This window comes from Salmo trutta, chromosome 18 (genome assembly GCF_901001165.1).
Source record: "Salmo trutta chromosome 18, fSalTru1.1, whole genome shotgun sequence".
NCBI lineage: Eukaryota > Metazoa > Chordata > Actinopteri > Salmoniformes > Salmonidae > Salmo > Salmo trutta.
The window spans coordinates 46,084,037-46,105,701 of NC_042974.1; the positions used below are offsets into that span (position 1 = coordinate 46,084,037).

Consider the following 21,665-nt stretch of genomic DNA (forward strand, 5'->3'; position numbering starts at 1 on the left):
TCTGTAACCGTAATAGCCTTGGTTTCATGCATGTTAACATTAGAAGCCTCCTCCCTAAGTTTGTTTTATTCACTGCTTTAGCACACTCTGCCAACCCGGATGTCCTAGCTGTGTCTGAATCTTGGCTTAGGAAGTCCACCAAAAACTGTGAAATCATCATCCCTAACTACAACGTTTTCAGACAAGATAGAACGACCAAAGGGGGCGGTGTTGCAATCTACTGCAGAGATAGCCTGCAGAGTTCTGTCCTGCTATCCAGGTCTGTACCCAAACAATTTGAACTTCTACTTCTAAAAATCCATCTCTCCAAAAACAAGTCTCTCACCGTTGCCGCCTGCTATAGACCCCCCTCGGCCCCTAGCTGTGCTCTGGACACCATATGTGAACTGATTGCCCCCCATCTATCTTCAGAGCTCGTGCTACTAGGCGACCTAAACTGGGACATGCTTAACACCCCAGCCATTCTACAATCCAAGCTTGATGCCCTCAATCTCACACAAATTATTAATGAACCCACCCAAAGCCGCAAACTCTGGCACCCTCATAGATATCATCCTAACCAATGTGCCCTCTAATTACACCTCTGCTGTTTTCAACCAAGATCTCAGCGATCACTGCCTCATTGCCTGCACCCGTAATGGGTCAGCGGTCAAACGACCTCCACTCATCACTGTCAAACGCTCCCTGAAACATTTCAACGAGCAAGCCTTTCTAATCGACCTGGCCCTGGTATCCTGGAAGGAAATTGACCTCATCCCGTCAGTAGAGGATGCCTGGTTATATTTTAAAAATGCCTTCCTCTCCATCTTAAATAAGCATGCCCCTTTCAAGAAATTTAGAACCAGGAACAGATATAGCCCTTGGTTCTCCCCAGACCTGACTGCCCTTAACCAACACAAAAATATCCTGTGGCGTTCTGCATTAGCATCGAACTGCCCCCGCGATATGCAACTTTTTAGGGAAGTTAGAAACCAATACACACAGGCAGTTAGAAACGCCAAGGCTAGCTTTTTCAAACAGAAATTTGCTTTGTGCAACTCCAACTCTAAAAAGTTCTGGGACATTGTAAAGTCCATGGAGAATAAGAACACCTCCTCCCAAATGCCCACTGCACTGAGGATAGGAAACTCTGTCACCACCGATAAGCATTTTTCTACGGCTGGCCATGCTTTCCACCTAACTACCCCTACTGCATTCAACAGCACTGCACCCCCCACAGCTACTCGCCCAAACCTCCCCCATTTCTCCTTCTCCCAAATCCATTCAGCTGATGTTCTGAAAGAGCTGCAAAATCTGGACCCCTACAAATCAGCTGGGCTTGACAATCTGGACCCTTTCTTTCAAAAATTATCTGCCGAAATTATTGCAACCCCTATTACTAGCCTGTTCAACCTCTCTTTCGTGTCGTCTGAGATTCCCATAGATTGGAAAGCAGCTGCTGTCATCCCCCTCTTCAAAGGAGGTGACACTCTTGACCCAAATTGCTACAGACCTATATCCATCCTACCCTGCCTTTCTAAGGTCTTCGAAAGCCAAGTCAACAAACAGATTACCGACTATTTCGAATCCCACCGCACCCTCTCCGCTATGCAATCTGGTTTCAGAGCTGGTCATGGGTGCACCTCAGCCACGCTCAAGGTCCTAAACGACATCGTAACCGCCATCGATAAGAAACAATACTGTGCTGCCGTATTCATTGACCTGGCCAAAGCTTTTGACTCTGTTAATCACCACATCCTCATCGGCAGACTTAGTAGCCTTGGTTTCTCAAACGATTGCGTCGCCTGGTTCACCAACTACTTCTCTGACAGAGTTCAGTGTGTCAAATCGGAGGGCCTACTGTCTGGACCTCTGGCAGTCTCTATGGGGGTAACACAGGGTTCAATTATTGGGCCAACTCTTTTCTCTGTATACATAAATGATGTCGCTCTTGCTGCTGGTGAATCTCTGATCCACCTCTACGCAGACGACACCATTCTGTATACTTCTGGCCCTTCTTTGGACACTGTGTTAACAACCCTCCAGACGAGCTTCAATGCCATTCAACTCTCCTTCCGTGGCCTCCAACTGCTCCTAAACACAAGTAAAACTAAATGTATGCTCTTCAACCGATCGCTGCCTGCACCTGCCCGCCCATCCAGCATAACTTCTCTGGACGGTTCTAACTTAGAATTTGTGGACAACTACAAATACCTAGGTGTCTGGTTAGACTGTAAACTCTCCTTCCAGACTCACATCAATCATCTCCAATCCAAAGTGAAATCTAGAATTGGCTTCCTATTTCGCAACAAAGCATCCTTCACTCATGCTGCCAAACATACCCTCGTAAAACTGACCATCCTACCAATCTTCGACTTCGGCGATGTCATTTACAAAATAGCCTCCAATACCCTACTCAACAAGCTGGATGCAGTCTATCACAGTGCCATCCGTTTTGTCACCAAAGCCCCATATACAACCCACCACTGCGATCTGTATGCTCTCGTTGGCTGGCCTTCACTTCATAATCGTCGCCAAACACATTGGCTCCAGGTCATCTACAAGACCCTGCTAGGTAAAGTCCCCCCTTATCTCCGCTCACTGGTCACCATAGCAGCACCCACCTGTAGCACGCGCTCCAGCAGGTATATCTCTCTGGTCACCCCTAAAGCCAACTCCTCCTTTGGTCATCTCTCCTTCCAGTTCTCTGCTGCCAACGACTGGAACGAACTACAAAAATCTCTGAAATTGGAAACACTTATCTCCCTCACTAGCTTTAAGCACCAGCTGTCAGAGCAGCTCACAGATCACTGCACCTGTACATAGCCCATCTATAATTTAGCCCAAACTACTACCTCTTCCCCTACTGTATTTATTTATTTTATTTATTTTGCTCCTTTGCACCATATTATTTATATTTGTACTGTTAACGTTTTATCCACTACTCTCTGTCCTTCGTTGTTGTAATCTACTGGGAAGCCAAAACATTCCCAAACTGGAGATTTAAACAATGATGGAAGATCCTCCAATTCTGGTTGATCGACCCCACCACTCGCAGAACTAGTTCCCGGCTGCGCCTCACAAATGGACAGTTTGAAATGCGCCAATTAAGATTTTAATTTTGATTGCAACGTCCACATTTGGCTCTAGTTGTTTTGACGGAATAGCCTGAAAAGTTGGTTTCAGCTCAGATTTACTCAAGAGGTATAGGCCTACAAGGCAGCATAGGCATAGTCTAAAGGCCTAGTGTTTTTATTTTGTATTTTTTATGTATTCATTCAGGTTCACAGTGTGGACCGAACCGAAGTACCCGTACCTACATGTTGGGTTACTCCCCTACAAAATTACATTGCATATTTGAATACGAATGACTGGATATTAATAAGCGTAGTGCTTCAAGTAATCAAATGTTCAAGTTCCAGTTGTGTGGTCCAGATTTAAGACCATGGTTAGTTGATGAGATGAGTCAGGTGTGTTGCACTGCCTGATGTGTTTAACCCTAACCATTGCCCTTTACCTGATCCTTGTTGTCTATCTGATGTATAGGCTAACTCTTTTCTTCGTCACAGGTACGCTATGGCCTTGTACAACCAGCATGTCTGCCCTGTGGATAACTGGTACGTAGCTAAATCATACCTCATTCATGTTAAAGTGGAACTGACAGCCTTTGAACTACTTTGCAGATATGAAACAAACAGACAGTCATAATATCAGTCAAAAATATAATTATGTCATAAAACCAACTTTATAAGAGGTTTTAAAAATGGGTTATATTTGACTCAACATTCCATGACATACAGTAAGGCATTGTTGGCAGAATTGATGGATGCAGTTCAATGCATGATTAATATAATTCACCAATACATTTCTTGGTAGTCCAAAAAAGATTGCTATCAGGTTGTAAATCAGTTTCAATGACTCAATATTTTGGACAAAAACTGACGAATGTAACTAAGGCTGGGAATGTCAATACAATCAAACTACCAGGGGCAATGATCACAAGTCAGTCATAACGTGGCTAATAGGCTAGCGTATCTATTTATGTAGCAAGCTAAAAACACAAAGCCTAACGTTAGCTATATAGCTAGCTAGGAGGATGTCATGTTATCGGAGGAGTGGGTGAGTGACTGACTTTTTCCCTCATCGTTTTACGGGGCTGCACAGCCAAAGATGCACGTGTCATTTGGTTAGTTAGCAAGAAATGTGAATTGCTTTGCTAGCTAACTAGCTAGTAATGCTGAACTTGAACGACTGTTATCCAGTTATGTCTTGCTTTTGCAAATTCACTCTGGCTATCGTCTGATTGTGCCAGAGCTCAGAAAAACTGGTGAATTTACGAACGCGTAACACCCGCTGAATATGACTGGTGTCAGTAAAGGTAGGCAAAAAAAGTAATAGTAAAAGTTCCCAAATGTAAGAGGACTCCCGTGGTATTTACATATTTGCAGAAATCAATTTCTAATGATCTAAGTTTGTGCTGTTGCAACTGCCTGTAAACACACAGTAAAGTTCAAAGTGACTGATGGCAGGCCCTTGTGGCAAATGGCTTGTTTGCATAAAGGCCTACTGTAACTCTGATTGGCTATGTTAAGGGGGAAACCTAGTCAGTTGTACAACTGAATGCATTCAACTGAAATGTGTGTTCTGCATTTAACCCAACCCTCTGAATCAGAGAGGTGCGGAGGGCTGCCTTAATCGGCATCCACGTCTCCGGCACCCAGGGAACAGTGGGTTAACTGTTGCTAAAATGCTGTCAGTTCCAGTTTAATAACTGGTTATAACTGGTTATAACTTTAACTGGTTATAATTGAAATCCTTGAATGGGCCGCCTAAGTGTTTTGTTTTCGGGCTGCCTTAAGTCCAAACACTGTAAAAAACAGATATAGATCTTTTTATGTAATTTTAGAAACACATTTTCTGGATGTAAAAACACTTTCAGTGTAAACTTAAATGATTAAAACCAGATATAAAGTATGCAGAAAAGATAATGGAGCTACAGTATATGTTTTTTATAATACGCCCCCTGCCACGCCACCACCTAAGCCCCTTTTTGATCCAGGGCAAACCCTGTTTAGGCTAGTTAATTTTTAGGCTACAAATAGAAACTCTATAGCACTCACGGCCCTATAATGTCCCTATAATGTGACACCACACCTGTTTCTGGGGCTAGTAGGTGCAGACACTGACCTACAGCATACAGTATGTCTAAAGGGAATGCTAGAAAAACATGAATGACAACTTTATTGAGAGCAGGTGGAATAACACTCAAAGTACCATTGTACTCTGTGGTGGGAGAACCAATAATATACAACATTGATGCTAATATTTACCTCAGGTCAAACACACCAGTATAATGTTGCTGGTCTTGTGAGAATTCAAGCTCTACCACACAGAAGGAGGTGCATTCCTGTGTGTGTGTGTGTGTTTATATGGTGTGGGAGTAGCAGTGGTTCACAAGAGTATTTCTGGGTGACTTAAAAACCACACGTGTGTAACGTGTGATTTGTGTGTGACAATGTGTGTGCACTACGACATACTGTCCTTAGTGATGATGTTTAACTGTCTTTGACTCACTCCTAAAGTCTTACACCATACTGGCTGTGTGTGGGGCTGTCAAAACAATCTTCCATGTAACGTCACTTCCAGACTAGTGTTTCCATAACAGGACTATTGCAATAGAGAAACAGTCTGCTGTTACGCACTAGACTGTTCCACAATGTTGTTTCAAATTACAAGGCCTGACATGATTTTTAAAACCATGTACTCATCAAAACATTCCCCCTCCTGTGTGTGTGTGTGTGTGTGTGTGTGTGTGTGTGTGTGTGTGTGTGTGTGTGTGTGTGTGTGTGTGTGTGTGTGTGTGTGTGTGTGTGTGTGTGTGTGTGTGTGTGTGTGTGTGTGTGTGTGTGTGTGTGCATTTTATTTGTCTAGGCTGTATAACCAGTCATGTGAGGAGGAGCTTTATCTACAGAGTGGACCAACTTTGTGCTGTACTCTGGACAATGTTCCTCTCATCAGGTTAGTCTAATCACTCACTCACTCACCATGTTGTGCTGCTGCCATGTTGTGTTGATACGATTTTGTTGTCATGTTGTGTTGCTGCCATGCTATGTTGTTGTCTTGGTCTCTCTTTATGTAGTGTTGTGGTGTCTCTCTTGTCATGATGTGGGTTTTGTCCTATATTTTAATTTTTTTTTAAAAACGTTTGTCCCTGCCTCCGTCCCTGCAGGAGGCTTTTTTGCCTTTTGGTAGGCCGTCATTGTAAATAAGAATTTGTTCTTAACTGACTTGCCTAGTTAAATAAAGGTAAAAAAAACAAAACAAGATAAATCGCTCAGTGAATTTAGAAAAAAATAAAACAAGTGCTCATACCAAATGGCACCATATTTGATATATATATATATATAAGAGAGAGAGAGAGAGAGAGAGAGAGAGAGAGAGAGAGAGAGAGAGAGAGAGAGAGAGAGAGAGAGAGAGAGAGAGAGAGAGAGAGAGAGAGAGAGAGAGAGAGAGAGAGAGAGAGAGAGAGAGAGAGAGAAAACTTGCCTAGTTAAATAAAGATTAAATATATATAAGTCCCTCCTCTAACCCGGACAATTGTGCACCGCCCTATGGGACTCCCAATCACGGCCGGTTGTGAAACAGCCCCTGATCGAACCAGGGTCTGTAGTGACGCCTCTAGAACTGAGATGCATTGCCTTAGACCGCTGCGCCACTCGGGGGGCCCCCAAATAATGCACCATCTTGCTGTTGCGCCTTCTTCACCACGCTGTCTGTGTGGATGGACTATTTCAGTTTGTCCGTGATGTGTACGCCGAGGAACTTAAAACTTTCTACCTTCTCCACTACTGTCCCGTCGATGTGGATAGGGGGTGCTCCCTTTGCTGTTTCCTGAAGTCCACGATGATCTCCTTTGTTTTGTTGACGCTGAGTGTGAGGTTATTTTCCTGACACCACACTCCGAGGGCCCTCACTTCCTCCCTGTAGGCCGTCGTCGTTGTTGGTATTCAAGCCTACCACTGTAGTGTCGTCTGCAAACTTGATGATTGAGTTGGAGGAGTGCATGGCCACGTAGTCATGGGTGAACAGGGAGTACAGGAGAGGGCTGAGAACGCACCCTTGTGGGGCCCCAGTGTTGAGGATCAGCGGGGTGGAGATGTCGCTTCATACTCGTCGCCAAACCCACTGGCTACAGGTCATCTACAAGTCATTGCTAGGTAAAGCCCCGCCTTATCTCAGCTCACTGATCACCATAGCAGCACCCACCCGTAGCACGCGCTCCAGCAAGTATATCTCACTGGTCACCCCCAAAGCCAATTCCTCCTTTGGTCATCTTTCCTTCCAGTTCTCTGCTGCCAATGACTGGAACGAACTGCAAATATCTCTGAAGCTGGAGACTCATATCTCCCTCACTAGCTTTAAGCACCAGCTGTCAGAGCAGCTCACAGATCACTGCACCTGTACATAGCCCATCTGTAAACAGCCCATCTATCTACCTACCCCATCCCCTTACTGTATTTATTTATTTATCTTGCTCCTTTGCACCCCAGTATCTCTACTTGCACATTCATCTTCTGCACATCTACCATTCCAGTGTTTAATTGCTATATTGTAATTACTTCGCCACCATGGCCTATTTATTGCCTTAACTTACCTCATTTGCACTCACTGTATATAGAAATTTTATTTTCTTTTGTTCTACTGTATTATTGACTGTATGTTTTGTTTATTCCATGTGTAACTCTGTGTTGTTGTATGTGTCGAATTGCTATGCTTTATCTTGGCCAGGTCGCAGTTGCAAATGAGAACTTGTTCTCAACTAGCCTACCTGGTTAAATAAAGGTGAAATAAAAATAAATAAATAAAATAGCTTTCTTGGGAACTGGAACAATGGTGGTCCTCTTGAAGCATGTGGGAACAGCAGACTGGGATAAGGATTGATTGAATATGTCCGTAAACACACCAGCCAGCTGGTCTGCGCATGCTCTGAGGACGCTGCTAGGGATGCCGTCTGGGCCGGCAGCCTTGTGAGGGTTAACACGTTTAAATGCTTTACTCACGTTGGCTACGGTGAAGGAGAGCCCGCAGGTTTTGGTAGCGGGCCGTGTCGTTGGCACTGTATTGACCTCAAAGCGAGCAAATAAGTTGTTTAGTTTGTCTGGGAGCAGGACATCGTGGTCCACAACGGGGCTGGTTTTCTTTTTGTAGTCCGTGATTGACTGTAGACCCTGCCACATACCTCTCGTGTCTGAGCCGTTGAATTGCGACTCTACTTTGTCTCTATACTGACTTGTTTGATTGCCTTGCAGAGGGAATAGCTACACTGTTTGTATTCGGTCATGTTACCGGTCGCCTTGCCCTGATTAAAAGCAGTGGTTCGCGCTTTCAGTTTTGCACGAATGCTGCCATCAATCCACGGTTTCTGGTTGGGGAAGGTTTTAATACTTGCTGTGGGTACAACATCACCGATGCACTTGCTATTAAACTCGCTCACCAAATCAGCGTATTCATCAATGTTGTTGTCCGACGCTATGCGGAACATATCGCAGTCCACGTGATCGAAGAAATCTTGAAGCGTGGAATCAGATTGGTCGGACCAGCGTTGAACAGACCTGAGCATTTTTAGTTTCTGTCTATAGGCAGGGAGCAACAAAATGGAGTCGTGGTCTGATTTTCCGAAAGGAGGGCGGGGCAGGGCTTTGTATGCGTCGCGGAAGTTAGAGTAACAATGGTCCAGGATTTTTTCCGCCCGGGTAGCGCATTCGATAGGCTGATAAAATTTAGGGAGTCTTGTTTTCAGATTAGCCTTGTTAAAATCCCCAGCTACAATGAATGCAGCCTCAGGATATGTGGTTTCCAGTTTACATAGAGTCCAATGAAGTTCATTCAGGGCCATCGATGTGTCTGCTTGGGGGGGATATATACGGCTGTGATTATAATCGAAGAGAATTCTCTTGGTAGATAATGCGGTCGACATTTGATTGTAAGGAATTCTAGGTCAGGTGAACAAAAGGACTTGAGTTCCTGTATGTTGTTATGATCACACCACGTCTTGTTAACCTGTCTGGGGTATGTGGGACGATTTCGTCCCACCTACGTAACAGCTACTGAAATTCCAGTGGCGCGATTTTTGAATCGTTAGAAATACTATTACTTCAATTTCTCAAACATATGACTATTTTACAGCTATTTAAAGACAAGAATCTCGTTAATCTAACCCCACTGTCCGATTTCAAAAAGGCTTTACAACGAAAGCAAAACATTAGATTATGTCAGCAGAGTGCCCAGCCAGAAAAAAATCAGACAGCCATTTTTCAAGCTAGCATATCATGTCACATAAACCCAAACCACAGCTAAATGCAGCACTAACCTTTGATGATCTTCATCAGATGACACACCTAGGACATTGTGTTATACAATACATGCATGTCTGTTCAATCAAGTTCATATTTATATCAAAAAACAGCTTTTTGCATTAGCATGTGACGTTCAGAAAACGCATAACCCCCGGCAAACTTCCGTTGAATTTACTAACAGTTTGCTAAATTACTCACGATAAACGTTCACAAAAAGCATAACAATTATTTTAAGAATTATAGATACATTACTCCTCTATGCACTCGATATGTCCGATTTTAAAATAGCTTTTCGGATGAAGCACATTTTGCAATAATCTAAGTACATAGCCCGGCATTACAGGGCTAGCTATTTAGATACCCACCCAGGTCAGCCTCCACCAAAATCACATTTCCTATAAGAAAAATGTTCTTACCTTGCTTGTTCTTCATCAGAATACACTGCCAGGACTTCTACTTCAATAACAAATGTAGGTTTGGTCCCAAATAATCCATCGTTATATCCAAACAGCGACGTTTTGTTCGTGAGTTCTAGAATGCTTCTTCCCGGTCTCGCGCATGGCGCATTGGCGTGTCAAAAATGTCTAAATATTCCATTACCGTACTTCGAAGCATGTCAACCGCTGTTTAAAACCAATTTTTATGCCATTTATGTCGTAGAGAAGTGATAATATTCCGACCGGGAGTATGCATTGAGCCTAAACAGCCGAATAAAATTTCTCCTCAGAAGCGACTCATGCACGCGCATCATTCAAAGGTCCTCGGAGCATCCACTTACAAAAGGCGATAATCTGTTTCAACCTGAGGCTCCCTCGTAAACCTTCAGTTATTTCGCGGGCTCTGAGAGCCTATTGGAGCCCTGGGAATTGTCACGTTACAGCTAAGATCCTTACTTTTCAATAAAAAGATGCAAGACGCACGACTCCTTGTCAGACAGGGTACTTCCTGCTTGAAACCTTGTCAGGTTTTTGCCTGCCATAGGAGTTCTGTTATACTCACAGACACCATTCAAACAGTTTTAGAAAATTCAGAGTGTTTTCTATCCAAACCTGAACAATAATATGCATATTCTAGCTTCTGAGTTGGTGTAGGAGGCAGTTAAAAATGGGAACATATTTTTTCCAAAATTCTCAATACTGCCCCCTACCCCAAACAGGTTAATCATAAGGCATACCCCCTCGCCCTTCTTCTTACCAGAGATAAGTTTGTTTCTGTCGGCGTGATGCGTGAAGAAACCAGGTGGCTGTACCGACTCAGATAGCGTGTCTCGAGTGAGCCACGTTTCCGTGAAACAAAAAATCTTACAATCTCTGATGGCTCTTTGAGCAGCACGTATTGCACTTAGATGTACACAGAGGGCGAATGTCAGTATGCATGTCAATCTCTCCTGGCCCAAAGTTGAGGAGAGATTGACTGCGTCACTATTGGTCTTTGTGCGAGGTGTTGCAGAGTTGCCAACTCTCACGCATTGGCCTTGAGACACAGGCATTTGACCCTCTTCTCACGGCACACCTCTTATATCTCACTCATTGAAAAGTAATACTTTTATTTTTAATTAGTCCATTGCATAGTCAGCGTATTAACTTTTCAACTCCAAATCGTTTTGAAATTGGATCATCTGCGCCGGCAATTTAACATCAGGAGCTGAACCTCGATCATTGTCCTGTCTTGCCACAGCACTGTGAACAGTGGCACATTGAAGCATGTGATTGGTCTAGTTATGTAAGGGATCAAGGGGATTGGATGAATGTTTTAAAGAAACGCCCCTCAAGATTAGAGTGGAGCTGAATGGAGAGAGAGAACGTTCTCTGCTGAGTTTATACAACACTGAAAAGAGTAGCATGGTAGCGCTGTTTTATGTACAATGTTGTCAACAAAATTAGGTTGCGGTTACTTCAGTCCTTATTGCAGAATGCAGCCTTTTGACAGCATGTGCTAAAGTCGATTTAATCGACACTTAGTGTTTAGGCTGTGACAACGAAAAGGCAGCAGACAGACCTACAGTATTTGGTAGGGTGACCTGATTTATAACTGAAAATAATTTTTTCAAACCGATTGTGATCCCAAAAATATACGTTTTATTCTAGAGGGGCAACAATAAATATAACAATTATTTGGTTAGTGTTTCGGGGCACATTTATGTAATCTTTTATTTATTTACTTAATTTAGTCGGATCAGTGGAACAATTCTCCTTCTTAACAATGGCCTAAAATATAGGCTGATTACTGATTATTCCCCACACTTATTTTATTATTACACTTCTTCCCAATTTTGCCACTGTAATCACATATTTAAAATCTGATATGGCTACCTGTGTCTTTGAAAAGGAGTTATATGAGGCTATGTATTTTTGCAGCCATTTATTGACAGTTTTGAATAAGTCATACAAATGAGCATTGGATATTAAATGCTCCATGAATCAAATGTAATTTTTTACATTTTAGTATTGTGCACATGCTAGGCAGAGATGGTAGGAGTACTCACAACTCATAAACGCATCATATTTTGTCTATGTAGAGTAAGGTGATGGCAAGGATCTTCAACTAGTAGGGACAAGCCACCTGAATATTCCTATTCATTAGATTTTTCATGAAGTTTGGGTGATTTTGAGAAATTGTTTTAACAAGAACATTTTCAAACACCCAGAACTTCAGGAAGGCCAACCCTCCTGGAGAGCAAGCAGGATTTTCTTCTTTCCTTATTTTGAAGAGAGAGTTCACCCAAATTACAAAATGTTTGTGTCCTTAACTTCAAAGTTGTCTATGGACAAGGAGACTGCAATCTATCATTTGGTTACCCACTGCCATCAACCATTAATATACATTTTTTACTTTGAATTTCATCCCCGAAAAATCGCAGAGTAACAAAGTTCTCACCTTTTTTTATGTTCATTTAAGGTTCAAAGCATCCTGAACAGACCTGACCTCTGGTTTTTATTTTTTTATTTTCCATGGATAAGCCATCTCAAAATATTTAGAATTGCAGGAAATTCACTTTAAAACAGTACAATTTTCCATCTAGGGGTGATGTCAGGGGGCAATGAGCTTTCTTCAGAAGTTGGCAGCCCTGATGTTGTTCGGGTAAAGGTACCAAACTGTCTGTTCAAGTAGTTGGCACACAGTTCGGACACTCAGCAGTACCACACAAGACATGCAGCCAGAGGTCTCTTCACAGTCCCCAGGTCCAGAACAGAGGCTGGGAAATGCACAGTATTAAATAGAGCCATGACTACATAGAACTCTGCCATCCCAGGTAACTCAAGCTAGCAATAGAAACCAGATTAAAAAAACGGATAAAAGAATACCTTACGGCACGATGTGCACTGTTAAGAGACATTTTTATGTATTTTGCAATGTATTTTGCATTGTATTTTGTATTGTATTATGTATTGTATTATGTATATTATGTATTATATTTGTTGTGTTTTGTTTCCTGTTTGGACCCCAGGAAGAGTAGCTGTTGCCTTTCTGTTTTTATTTTTTCTCCCTCTCTCTCGCACTTCACCACCCCTTTTCTCTTTCCTTCATTCTCATTCTTTCTCCCTTTGTTTCCTCCTTTTCTCTCTCTCTCTCCAATAGGAACAAGGTGCTGTTGTTTCTCATGACCTGAGTCGCCAGCCAGTTGGCACTCACTGACTGAAGCTCAAAGGGACTGTGCACACTTGTGATTGTGTGTGCGTGCTTGTGTGTGTGTGTGTAGTCACACACAACTGTTTGCGTGTGCACAATTACGTGTCTAAAGTACATGCGTGCACATGTCTGCATACTAGTGATGGGGAAAAATGTATACAGTTACATATTGGGATTTTATTTTTGACGATATATCGTATTGTTATGACAATATAATTTTTGCGCTAGTTGGCTGTACCTGCACCAAAACTCCAGTATTTTCCCTTCATAGCTTGTTCTCCATCTTCTTTTTAAATAGGGAGCCAATTTATTTGCAACAGTTTTATTTCCATGACTGATCAGAACTTGATTTCTCATGTCTCTCTCTTGTCCCTCTGCAGCAGACATATGGTGAGCACTAGGTTTGGAACATTGAATCGTAATAAAATCACAGTATCAAATCGCAATACATATAGAATCGTGAGAATCGCAATACATATCGTATCGACACCAGTCTTGGGATAATATCGTATTGTGATGTCCCTGGCAATTCCTAGCTCTACTGCATATGTGTGTGTGTGCCTATCTGTGTGTGATTCCTGTTTCTGAAAATAACTGATGGCTGAGATTTCCTGCCTTCCTCCATGAAGCAGGAAAGGGTGGAAAGGAACGGGTCTGCACATGCCTGATATGCGCACACACACACACACACACACACACATTTATACTGACTCTACACACACGTACACACACTTACATACAATCATCATATATGTTGCTGCTACTCTGTTTATCATACATCCTGATGCCTAGTCACCTTACCCATATACAAATCTACCTCTATCACTCCAGTATCCCTGCATATTTTAAATATGGTATTGGAACTGACACTGTATATAGCGTCTTACTACGTTGTTTTTCTTATTTTTATTTATTGTGTGTTTTTGTTCTAACGTATGTTTTTTGTTTTTGTGCTACATTGATATTGATTACTGCATTGTTGGGTTTGGAGCATGCAAGAAAGGCTTGGGTATGTTTGGGTATGTTTGGCACTGTATTTGTGCACGTGGCATTAAAACTTGAAACACACACAGTCAAATCCCCAGAAAAGAGGAGTTTGTTTTCAGATGGGGGGAGTGAGAGAATAAAGAGACTTGTGCTTTCTTTAGCCTCTCCCATTCCCAGAGCTTTGAACATCAAAGGACCATTAGGGAATGTAAATATATGGTTTCTATGAAAGACTTGGGGAATGTAAATTTATGGTATTGAAAAAGCTTTCAGGATATCCTGCCTCTAGAAGTTGCAATTACTCTTGAATGGTTCTCCAATCTGGCTATGAATGAGAGAAAGTGTTGAGTGTGTGCTTGCTTTTTAGTGTCTGTCTGTGTATGTGTTTGTTTGTGTGTGTGTGCTTTTTAGTGTCTGTCTTCGAGTGTTTGTGTGCGTGCTTTTTTGTGTGTGTGTGTGTGTGTGTGTGTGTGTGTGTGTGTGTGTGTGTGTGTGTGTGTGTGTGTGTGTGTGTGTGTGTGTGTGACAGAGTGGCGAGGTCTAGTCAGCTGAGAGGGATTGGTGTTAACAGGAGACAGGACCAGGCAGACAGGCCACACTCACGCACGTACACAGGAACACACACACACACACGCACACAAAAACACTCGAAAGCAGGCAGGCAGGAGGGCGGTATTATGACTGATTGCCTCCCCCCTATAATGGGTGGTTCCTTCACTTAATTTTCCTAGAACACAGGCTAGAAGAGTAGGTGAAAGGTCAAATGCTATTGCATAGCAGAGGAGATCACTCAGGCCTTTTCTCAATTGGATTTCCTCGATACTTGTGTCCTTTTCTTCGTCCTCACCTCCTTTTGAAAAAGTTTAAACGTAATCAAGGAGAGGAGGAGAGGAAACGTGGAAACAAATGCACTTGTATAAAATAATCTCCTTCTCTACTAGCGTGTCATCAGGCAAATTATGTTTTCATAGATGGAATTCCAAAATACATGTTTATTTTTTTTATTTATTTGTTTCGTCTTTATTTATCCAGGCTGGCTAGTTCTCATTTGCAACTGCAACCTGGCCAAGATAAAGCAAAGCAGTTTGACACATACAACAACACAGAGTTACACATGTAATAAACAAACATACAATCAAAAATACAGTAGGAAAATCTATATACAGCATGTGCAAATGAGGTAGGATAAGAGAGGTAAGGCAATAAATAGGCCATGGTGGCAAAGTAATTACAATATAGCAATTAAACACTGGAATGGTAGGATGTGCAGAGGATGAATGTGCAAGTTGAGATACTGGGGTGCAAAGGAGCAAGATAAATAAATAAATACAGTATGGGGATGAGGTAGATTGGATGGGCTTTTTACAGATGGGCTATGTACAGGTGCAGTGATCTGTGAGCTGCTCTGACAGGGAGGTAAGAATCTCCAGCTTCAGTGATTTTTGCAGTTTGTTCCAGTCATTGGCAGCAGAGAACTAGAAGGAGAGGGGGCCAAAGGAAGAATTGGCTTTGGGGTGACCAGTGAGATATACCTGCTGGAGCACGTGCTACGGGTGGGTGCTGCTATGGTGACCAGTGAGCTGAGATAAGGCGGGGCTTTACCTTGTAGAGACTTGTAGATGACCTGGAGCCAGTGGGTTTGGCGACGAGTATGAAGCGAGGGCCAGCCAACGAGAGCATACAGGTCACAGTGGTGGGTAGTATTTGGGGCTTTGGTGACAAAACGGATGGCACTGTGATAGACTGCATCCAATTTGTTGAGTAGAGTGTTGGAGGCTATTTTGTAAATGACATCGCCGAAGTCGAGGATCAGTAGGATGGTCAGTTTTACGAGGGTATGTTTGGCAGCATGAGTGAAGGATACTTTGTTGCGAAATAGGAAGCCTATTCTAAATTTAATTTTGGATTGGAGATGTTTAATGTGAGTGGAAGGAGAGTTTAGTCTAACCAGACACCTAGGTATTTGTAGTTGTCCACATATTCTAAGTCAGAACCATCCAGAGTAGTGCTACTGGACGGCGGGCAGGTGCGAGCAGCGATCGGTTGAAGAGCATGCATTTAGGAAGGATATTGACCTCATCCCGTCAGTAGAGGATACCTGGTTATGTTTTTTAAATGCCTTCCTCATCATCTTAAATAAGCATGCCCCATTCAAGAAATTTAGAACCAGGAACAGATATAGCCCTTGGTTCTCTCCAGACCTGACTGCCCTTAACCAACACAAAAACATCCTGTGGCGTTCTGCATTAGCATCGAACAACCCCCGTGATATGCAACTTTTCAGGGAAGTTAGAAACCAATATATACAGGCAGTTAGAAAAGACAAGGCTAGCTTTTTCAAGCAGAAATTTGCTTCCTGCAACACAAACTCAAAAAAGTTCTGGGACACTGTAAAGTCCATGGAGAATAAGAACACCTCCTCCCAGCTACCCACTGCACTGAGGATAGGAAACTCTGTCACCTCCGATAAATCCACTATAATTGAGAATTTCAATAAGCATTTTTCTACGGCTGGCCATGCTTTCCACCTGGCTACCCCTACCGTGGTCAACAGCACTGCACCCCCCACAGCTACTCGTCCAAGCCTTCCCCATTCCTCCTTCTCCCAAATCCAGTCAGCTGATGTTCTGAAAGAGCTGCAAAATCTGGACCCCTACAAATCAGCTGGGCTAGACAATCTGGACCCTTTCTTTCTAAAATTATCTGCCGAAATTGTTGCAACCCCTATTACTAGCCTGTTCAACCTCTCTTTCGTGTCGTCAGAGATTCCAAAAGATTGGAAAGCAGCTGCTGTCATCCCTCTTCAAAGGAGGGGACACTCTTGACCCAAACTGCTGCCGACCTATATCTATCCTACCCTGCCTTTCTAAGGTCTTCGAAAGCCAAGTCAACAAACAGATTACCGACCATTTCGAATCCCACCGCACCTTCTCCGCTATGCAATCTGGTTTCAGAGCTGGTCATGGGTGCACCTCAGCCACGCTCAAGGTCCTAAACGATATCGTAACCGCCATCGATAAGAAACAATACTGTGCTGTCGTATTCATTGACCTGGCCAAGGCTTTCGACTCTGTCAATCACCACATCCTCATCGGCAGACTCAATAGCCTTGGCTTCTCAAATGATTGCCTCGCCTGGTTCACCAACTACTTCTCTGACAGAGTTCAATGTGTCAAATCAGATGGCCTGTTGTCCGGGCCTCTGGTAGTCTCTATGGGGGTGCCACAGGGTTCAATTCTTGGGCCACCTCTTTTCTCTGTATAGATCAATGATGTCGCTCTTGCTGCTGGTGAGTCTCTGATCCACCTCTACGCAGACGACACCATTCTGTATACTTCTGGCCCTTCTTTGGACACTGTATTAACAACCCTCCAGACAAGCTTCAATGCCTTACAACTCTCCTTCCGTGGCCTCCAACTGCTCTTAAATACTAGTAAAACTAAATGCATGCTCTTCAACCGATCGCTGCCTGCACCTGCCCGCCCATCCAGCATCACTACTCTGGACGGTTCTTACTTAGAATATGTGGACAACTACAAATACCTAGGTGTCTGGTTAGACTGTAAGCTCTCCTTCCAGACTCACATCAAACATCTCCAATCCAAAGTTAAATCTAGAATTGGCTTCCTATTTCGCAACAAAGCATCCTTCACTCATGCTGCCAGACATACCCTCGTAAAACTGACCATTCTACTGATCCTCGACTTCGGCGATGTCATTTACAAAATAGCCTCCAATACCCTTCTCAATAAACTGGATGCAGTCTATCACAGTGCCATCCGTTTTGTTACCAAAGCCCCATATACTACCCACCACTGCGACCTGTACGCTCTCGTTGGCTGGCCCTCGCTTCATACTCGTCGCCAAACCCACTGGCTCCAGGTCATCTACAAGACCCTGCTAGGTAAAGTCCCCCCATATCTCAGCTCACTGGTCACCATAGCAGCCCCCACCTGTAGCACGCGCTCCAGTAGGTATATCTGTCTGGTCACCCCCAAAGCCAATTCCTCCTTTGGCCGTCTCTCCTTCCAGTTCTCTGCTGCCAATGACTGGAACGAACTACAAAAATCTCTGAAACTGGAAACACTTATCTCCCTCACTAGCTTTAAGTACCAGCTGTCAGAGCAGCTCACAGATCACTGCACCTGTACATAGCCCATCTATAATTTAGCCCATACAACTACCCTCTTCCCCTACTGTATTTATTTATTTTGCTCCTTTGCACCCCATTATTTCTACTTTGCACTTTCTTCCACTACAAATCTACCATTCCAGTGTTTTACTTGCTATATTGTATTTACTTTGCCACCATGGCCTTTTTTGCCTTTACCTCCCTTATCTCACCTCATTTGCTCACATTGTATATAGACTTATTTTTCTACTGTATTATTGACTGTATGTTTGTTTTACTCCATGTGTAACTCTGTGTTGTTGTATGTGTCAAACTGCTTTGCTTTGTCTTGGCCAGGTCGCAATTGTAAATGAGAACTTGTTCTCAACTTGTCTACCTGGTTAAATAAAGGTTGAATGAATGAATAAATAAATAAATAAAATAAAAAGTCGATTAGAAAGGCCTGTTTGCTGAAGTGTTTTAGGGAGTGTTTGACAGTGATGAGGGGTGGTCGTTTGACCGCAGACCCATAGTGGATGCAGGCAATGAGGCAGTGATCGCTGAGATCTTGGTTGAAAACAGCAGAGGTCTATTTGGAGGGTGAGTTAGTTAGGATGATATCTATGAGGGTGCCCGTGTTTTTCAGATTTGGGGTTGTACCTGGTAGGTTCATAGATAATTTGTGTGAGATTGAGGGCATCAAGCTTAGATTGTAGGATGGCCGGGGTGTTAAGCATGTCCCAGTTTACGTCACCTAGCAGCATGAGCTCAGAAGATAGATGGGGGGGCAATCAATTCACATATGGTGTCCAGGGCACAACCAGGGGCAGAAGGTGGTCTATAGCAAGCGGCAACGGTGAGAGACTTGTTTCTGGAAAGGTGAATTTTTAGAAGTAGAAGCTCAAATTGTTTTGGTACAGACCTGGATAGTGAGATAGAACTCTGCAGTAGCTTGCAACACCACCCCCTTTGGCAGTTCTATCTTGTCTGAAAATGTTATAGTTAGGGATGGAAATTTCAGGGTTTTTGGTGGTTTTCCTAAGCCAGGATTCAGACACGGCTAAGACATCTGGGTTGGCAGAATGTGCTAAAGCAGTGAATAAAGCAAACCTAGGGAGTAGGCTTCTAATGTTAACATGCATGAAACCAAGGCTTTTACGGTTAAAGAAGTCAACAAATGAGAGCACCTGGGGAGTAGGAGTGGAGCTAGGCGAAGTAGGATAAGGGTACGGCTAAAGGCTATAAGAACTGTCCGTCTAGCACGTTCGGAACAGAGAGTAAAAGAAGCAGGTTTCTGGGCACGATAGCATAGATTCAAGGCATAGTGTACAGACAAAGGTATGGTAGGAAGAGAGTACATTGGAGGTAAACCTAGGCATTGAGTAATGATGAGAGAGATATAGTCTCTAGAGACGTTTAAACCAGGTGATGTCATCGCATATGTGGGAGGTGGAACAACATGGTTTGTTAAGGCATATTGAGCAGGGCTAGAGGCTCTACAGTGAGATAAGACAGTAATCACTAACCAGGACAGTAATGTACAAGGCATATTTATATTAGGGAGTGGCATGCATTGGCTAGTGATCGTATGGGTCCAGTGAGGGGTTGGACTGGCTGGGGACACGGCGATTCAGACAGTTAGCAGGCCGGGGCTAGCAAGCTAGCAGTTAGCAGGCCGGGGCTAGCAAGCTAGCATAAGGGCCTTAGAGGGACATCGCGATGGGGGAAAGTCTGTTTTTGCCTTCTCGTGCGGTGACGTTGATAGACCAGTTGTGGAATTAGTAGGGTTACAAGTAGCAGAGGGGTCCAAGTCCAATTGGCAAAATGGGTATAGTGGTCCAAGAAACTGGCCGATGGGTCAGCTAACAGTCCAATATGCTCTAGATAGCTAGCAGGCCGCGGTTAGCAGAATGGGCCTTCAGGGGACATCGCGCCTGAGGGGCCTGTTGGGATCCTCGGGCAGATTATGTCGGTATTCCAGTCGTGAAGGTATTCCAGTGGCCCAGGATGGGTCTAACATGGGCTAGCTCCAGGCTAGTTGGTGCTAGCTCCGGGAAATGTTAGCCAGGAGTAGTCAACCCGGGTTGCGGTTAGCTAGCTGTGATGATCCAGATGAAAAGGTTCAGAGTTTGCGGTAGGAATCCGGGGATATGGAGAGAAAAATAGGTCCGGTATGCTCTGGCTTGAAACGCGTTGTACGAACTTGCGAGAGCTTTCCAAGCTAAAGGTTAGCTGATGACCGCTAGCAGTGGTTAGCTGACTGATAGCTGGTAGCTAGTTAGCTAGCTAGCTTCAGTTGAGGTATTCCAGTTCGGAGGTAAGTAGAAATACTTTAGAAAAAAAACAGATCCACACCACATTGGGTGAAGCGGGTTGCAGGAGAGTATTTTGAAGTTGAGGTTTAGGAAAAATATTAAAAGAATGCGAAGAAAAATATATAAAAGTTATATATATGGGACGAGACTAGACAAAGACGTCTGACTGCTACGCCATCTTGTGTAAAGTGGTCAAAAGAAATGTAACAAGTTATGCTAGACATTTTATAGACAAATTGATAAGTGTCGTATAATTTTTCAATGTCTGTGCATGCTTTTCTCCTCCGAGGAAACCACAGTTGTTTCAAAGGATTTCAAAACTCTTCTGTGGTAGGATACACCTTAGAATCCCGAGGAGGCAATCAAGGAGAGGAGCAAACTCCTTCGTTCACCTATTAACAAATTTACACCCTTCTACATGTGGCGACCACTTATCGGAGGAAAGGAGAATGGAGGAGTCGAGGAGAGGACAGACTTTTATCCAACTGAGAAAGGGCAGCTTAGACACACACACAGAGAGAGAGACACTCTTTGTCTGTTGATGGTTGGCCGTGATCTGATTTTGTCTTTTGGTTGTTCTACTGTCTTCTACAGTAAATGTGGGACTCTTCCTCCAGAAAGCTGCTTCTTCAGCCTCATCTGCAGCACTGGATCCTTCATGGGTGAGTCTATACTCTTCACTCACATACACTCATACATCATATGCACGTGTCGTGCCCTGTGTGTGTTGGAGTTTGAGTAACAGCTCCAGTCAATGATTCCCAGCTGTGGCTGAGCCCACCCCATAGATACACAGCGCTGGGCATGCCTGTGTGTGTGCGGGTGTGTATGTTATCCACTGTGTCTGGGTGGGCCGGGCGGGCAGCAGGACACATGCCAAGCATAAGAGAGCCATCCCAGCTCTGCATGGGGTGTGTGGGTGTGTGTGTGTGTGTGTGCCTGCGAATGTCTATGGCTGTGTGTGTTTGTGTGTGTGTGTTCATAGTTATACAACGGGTGGGTCTAATCCTGAATGCTGATTGGTTAAAAGCGCATTCCAGCCGGTGTCTTTTCCACAAGTTACCACCGGCTAAATCTATGATATTAAAATGCCTATTTACTCTGTTCCATCTGACTGTGCAATCCACTGTCTCATCAGCCCAGGCAGGGAAGTTATGAACTTGATCTCCACTATAAAAAGCATTTAGACATTATCTCATATTTCTTTTAGACTAACATTTTGTTTTCAACAGCGGAGATTTGTATAAACCTCGCTGTCTGTCTCTCTGACATTTGCAACATTGTTTC

General features: G+C 43.5%; 1 protein-coding gene across 1 annotated transcript in view; it reads left to right on the top strand.

Annotated features, from left to right (window-relative positions):
• Positions 1–21,665, top strand: part of LOC115153384 (transmembrane protein 150A) — a 92,488-nt gene that overhangs the window by 28,268 nt on the left and 42,555 nt on the right. Inside the window, exons 3-5 of the mRNA XM_029698784.1 lie at positions 3,549–3,596; positions 5,911–5,997; positions 20,973–21,040. Coding sequence (XP_029554644.1) covers positions 3,549–3,596; positions 5,911–5,997; positions 20,973–21,040 — 203 coding nt within the window. The remainder of the gene's footprint in view (positions 1–3,548; positions 3,597–5,910; positions 5,998–20,972; positions 21,041–21,665) is intronic.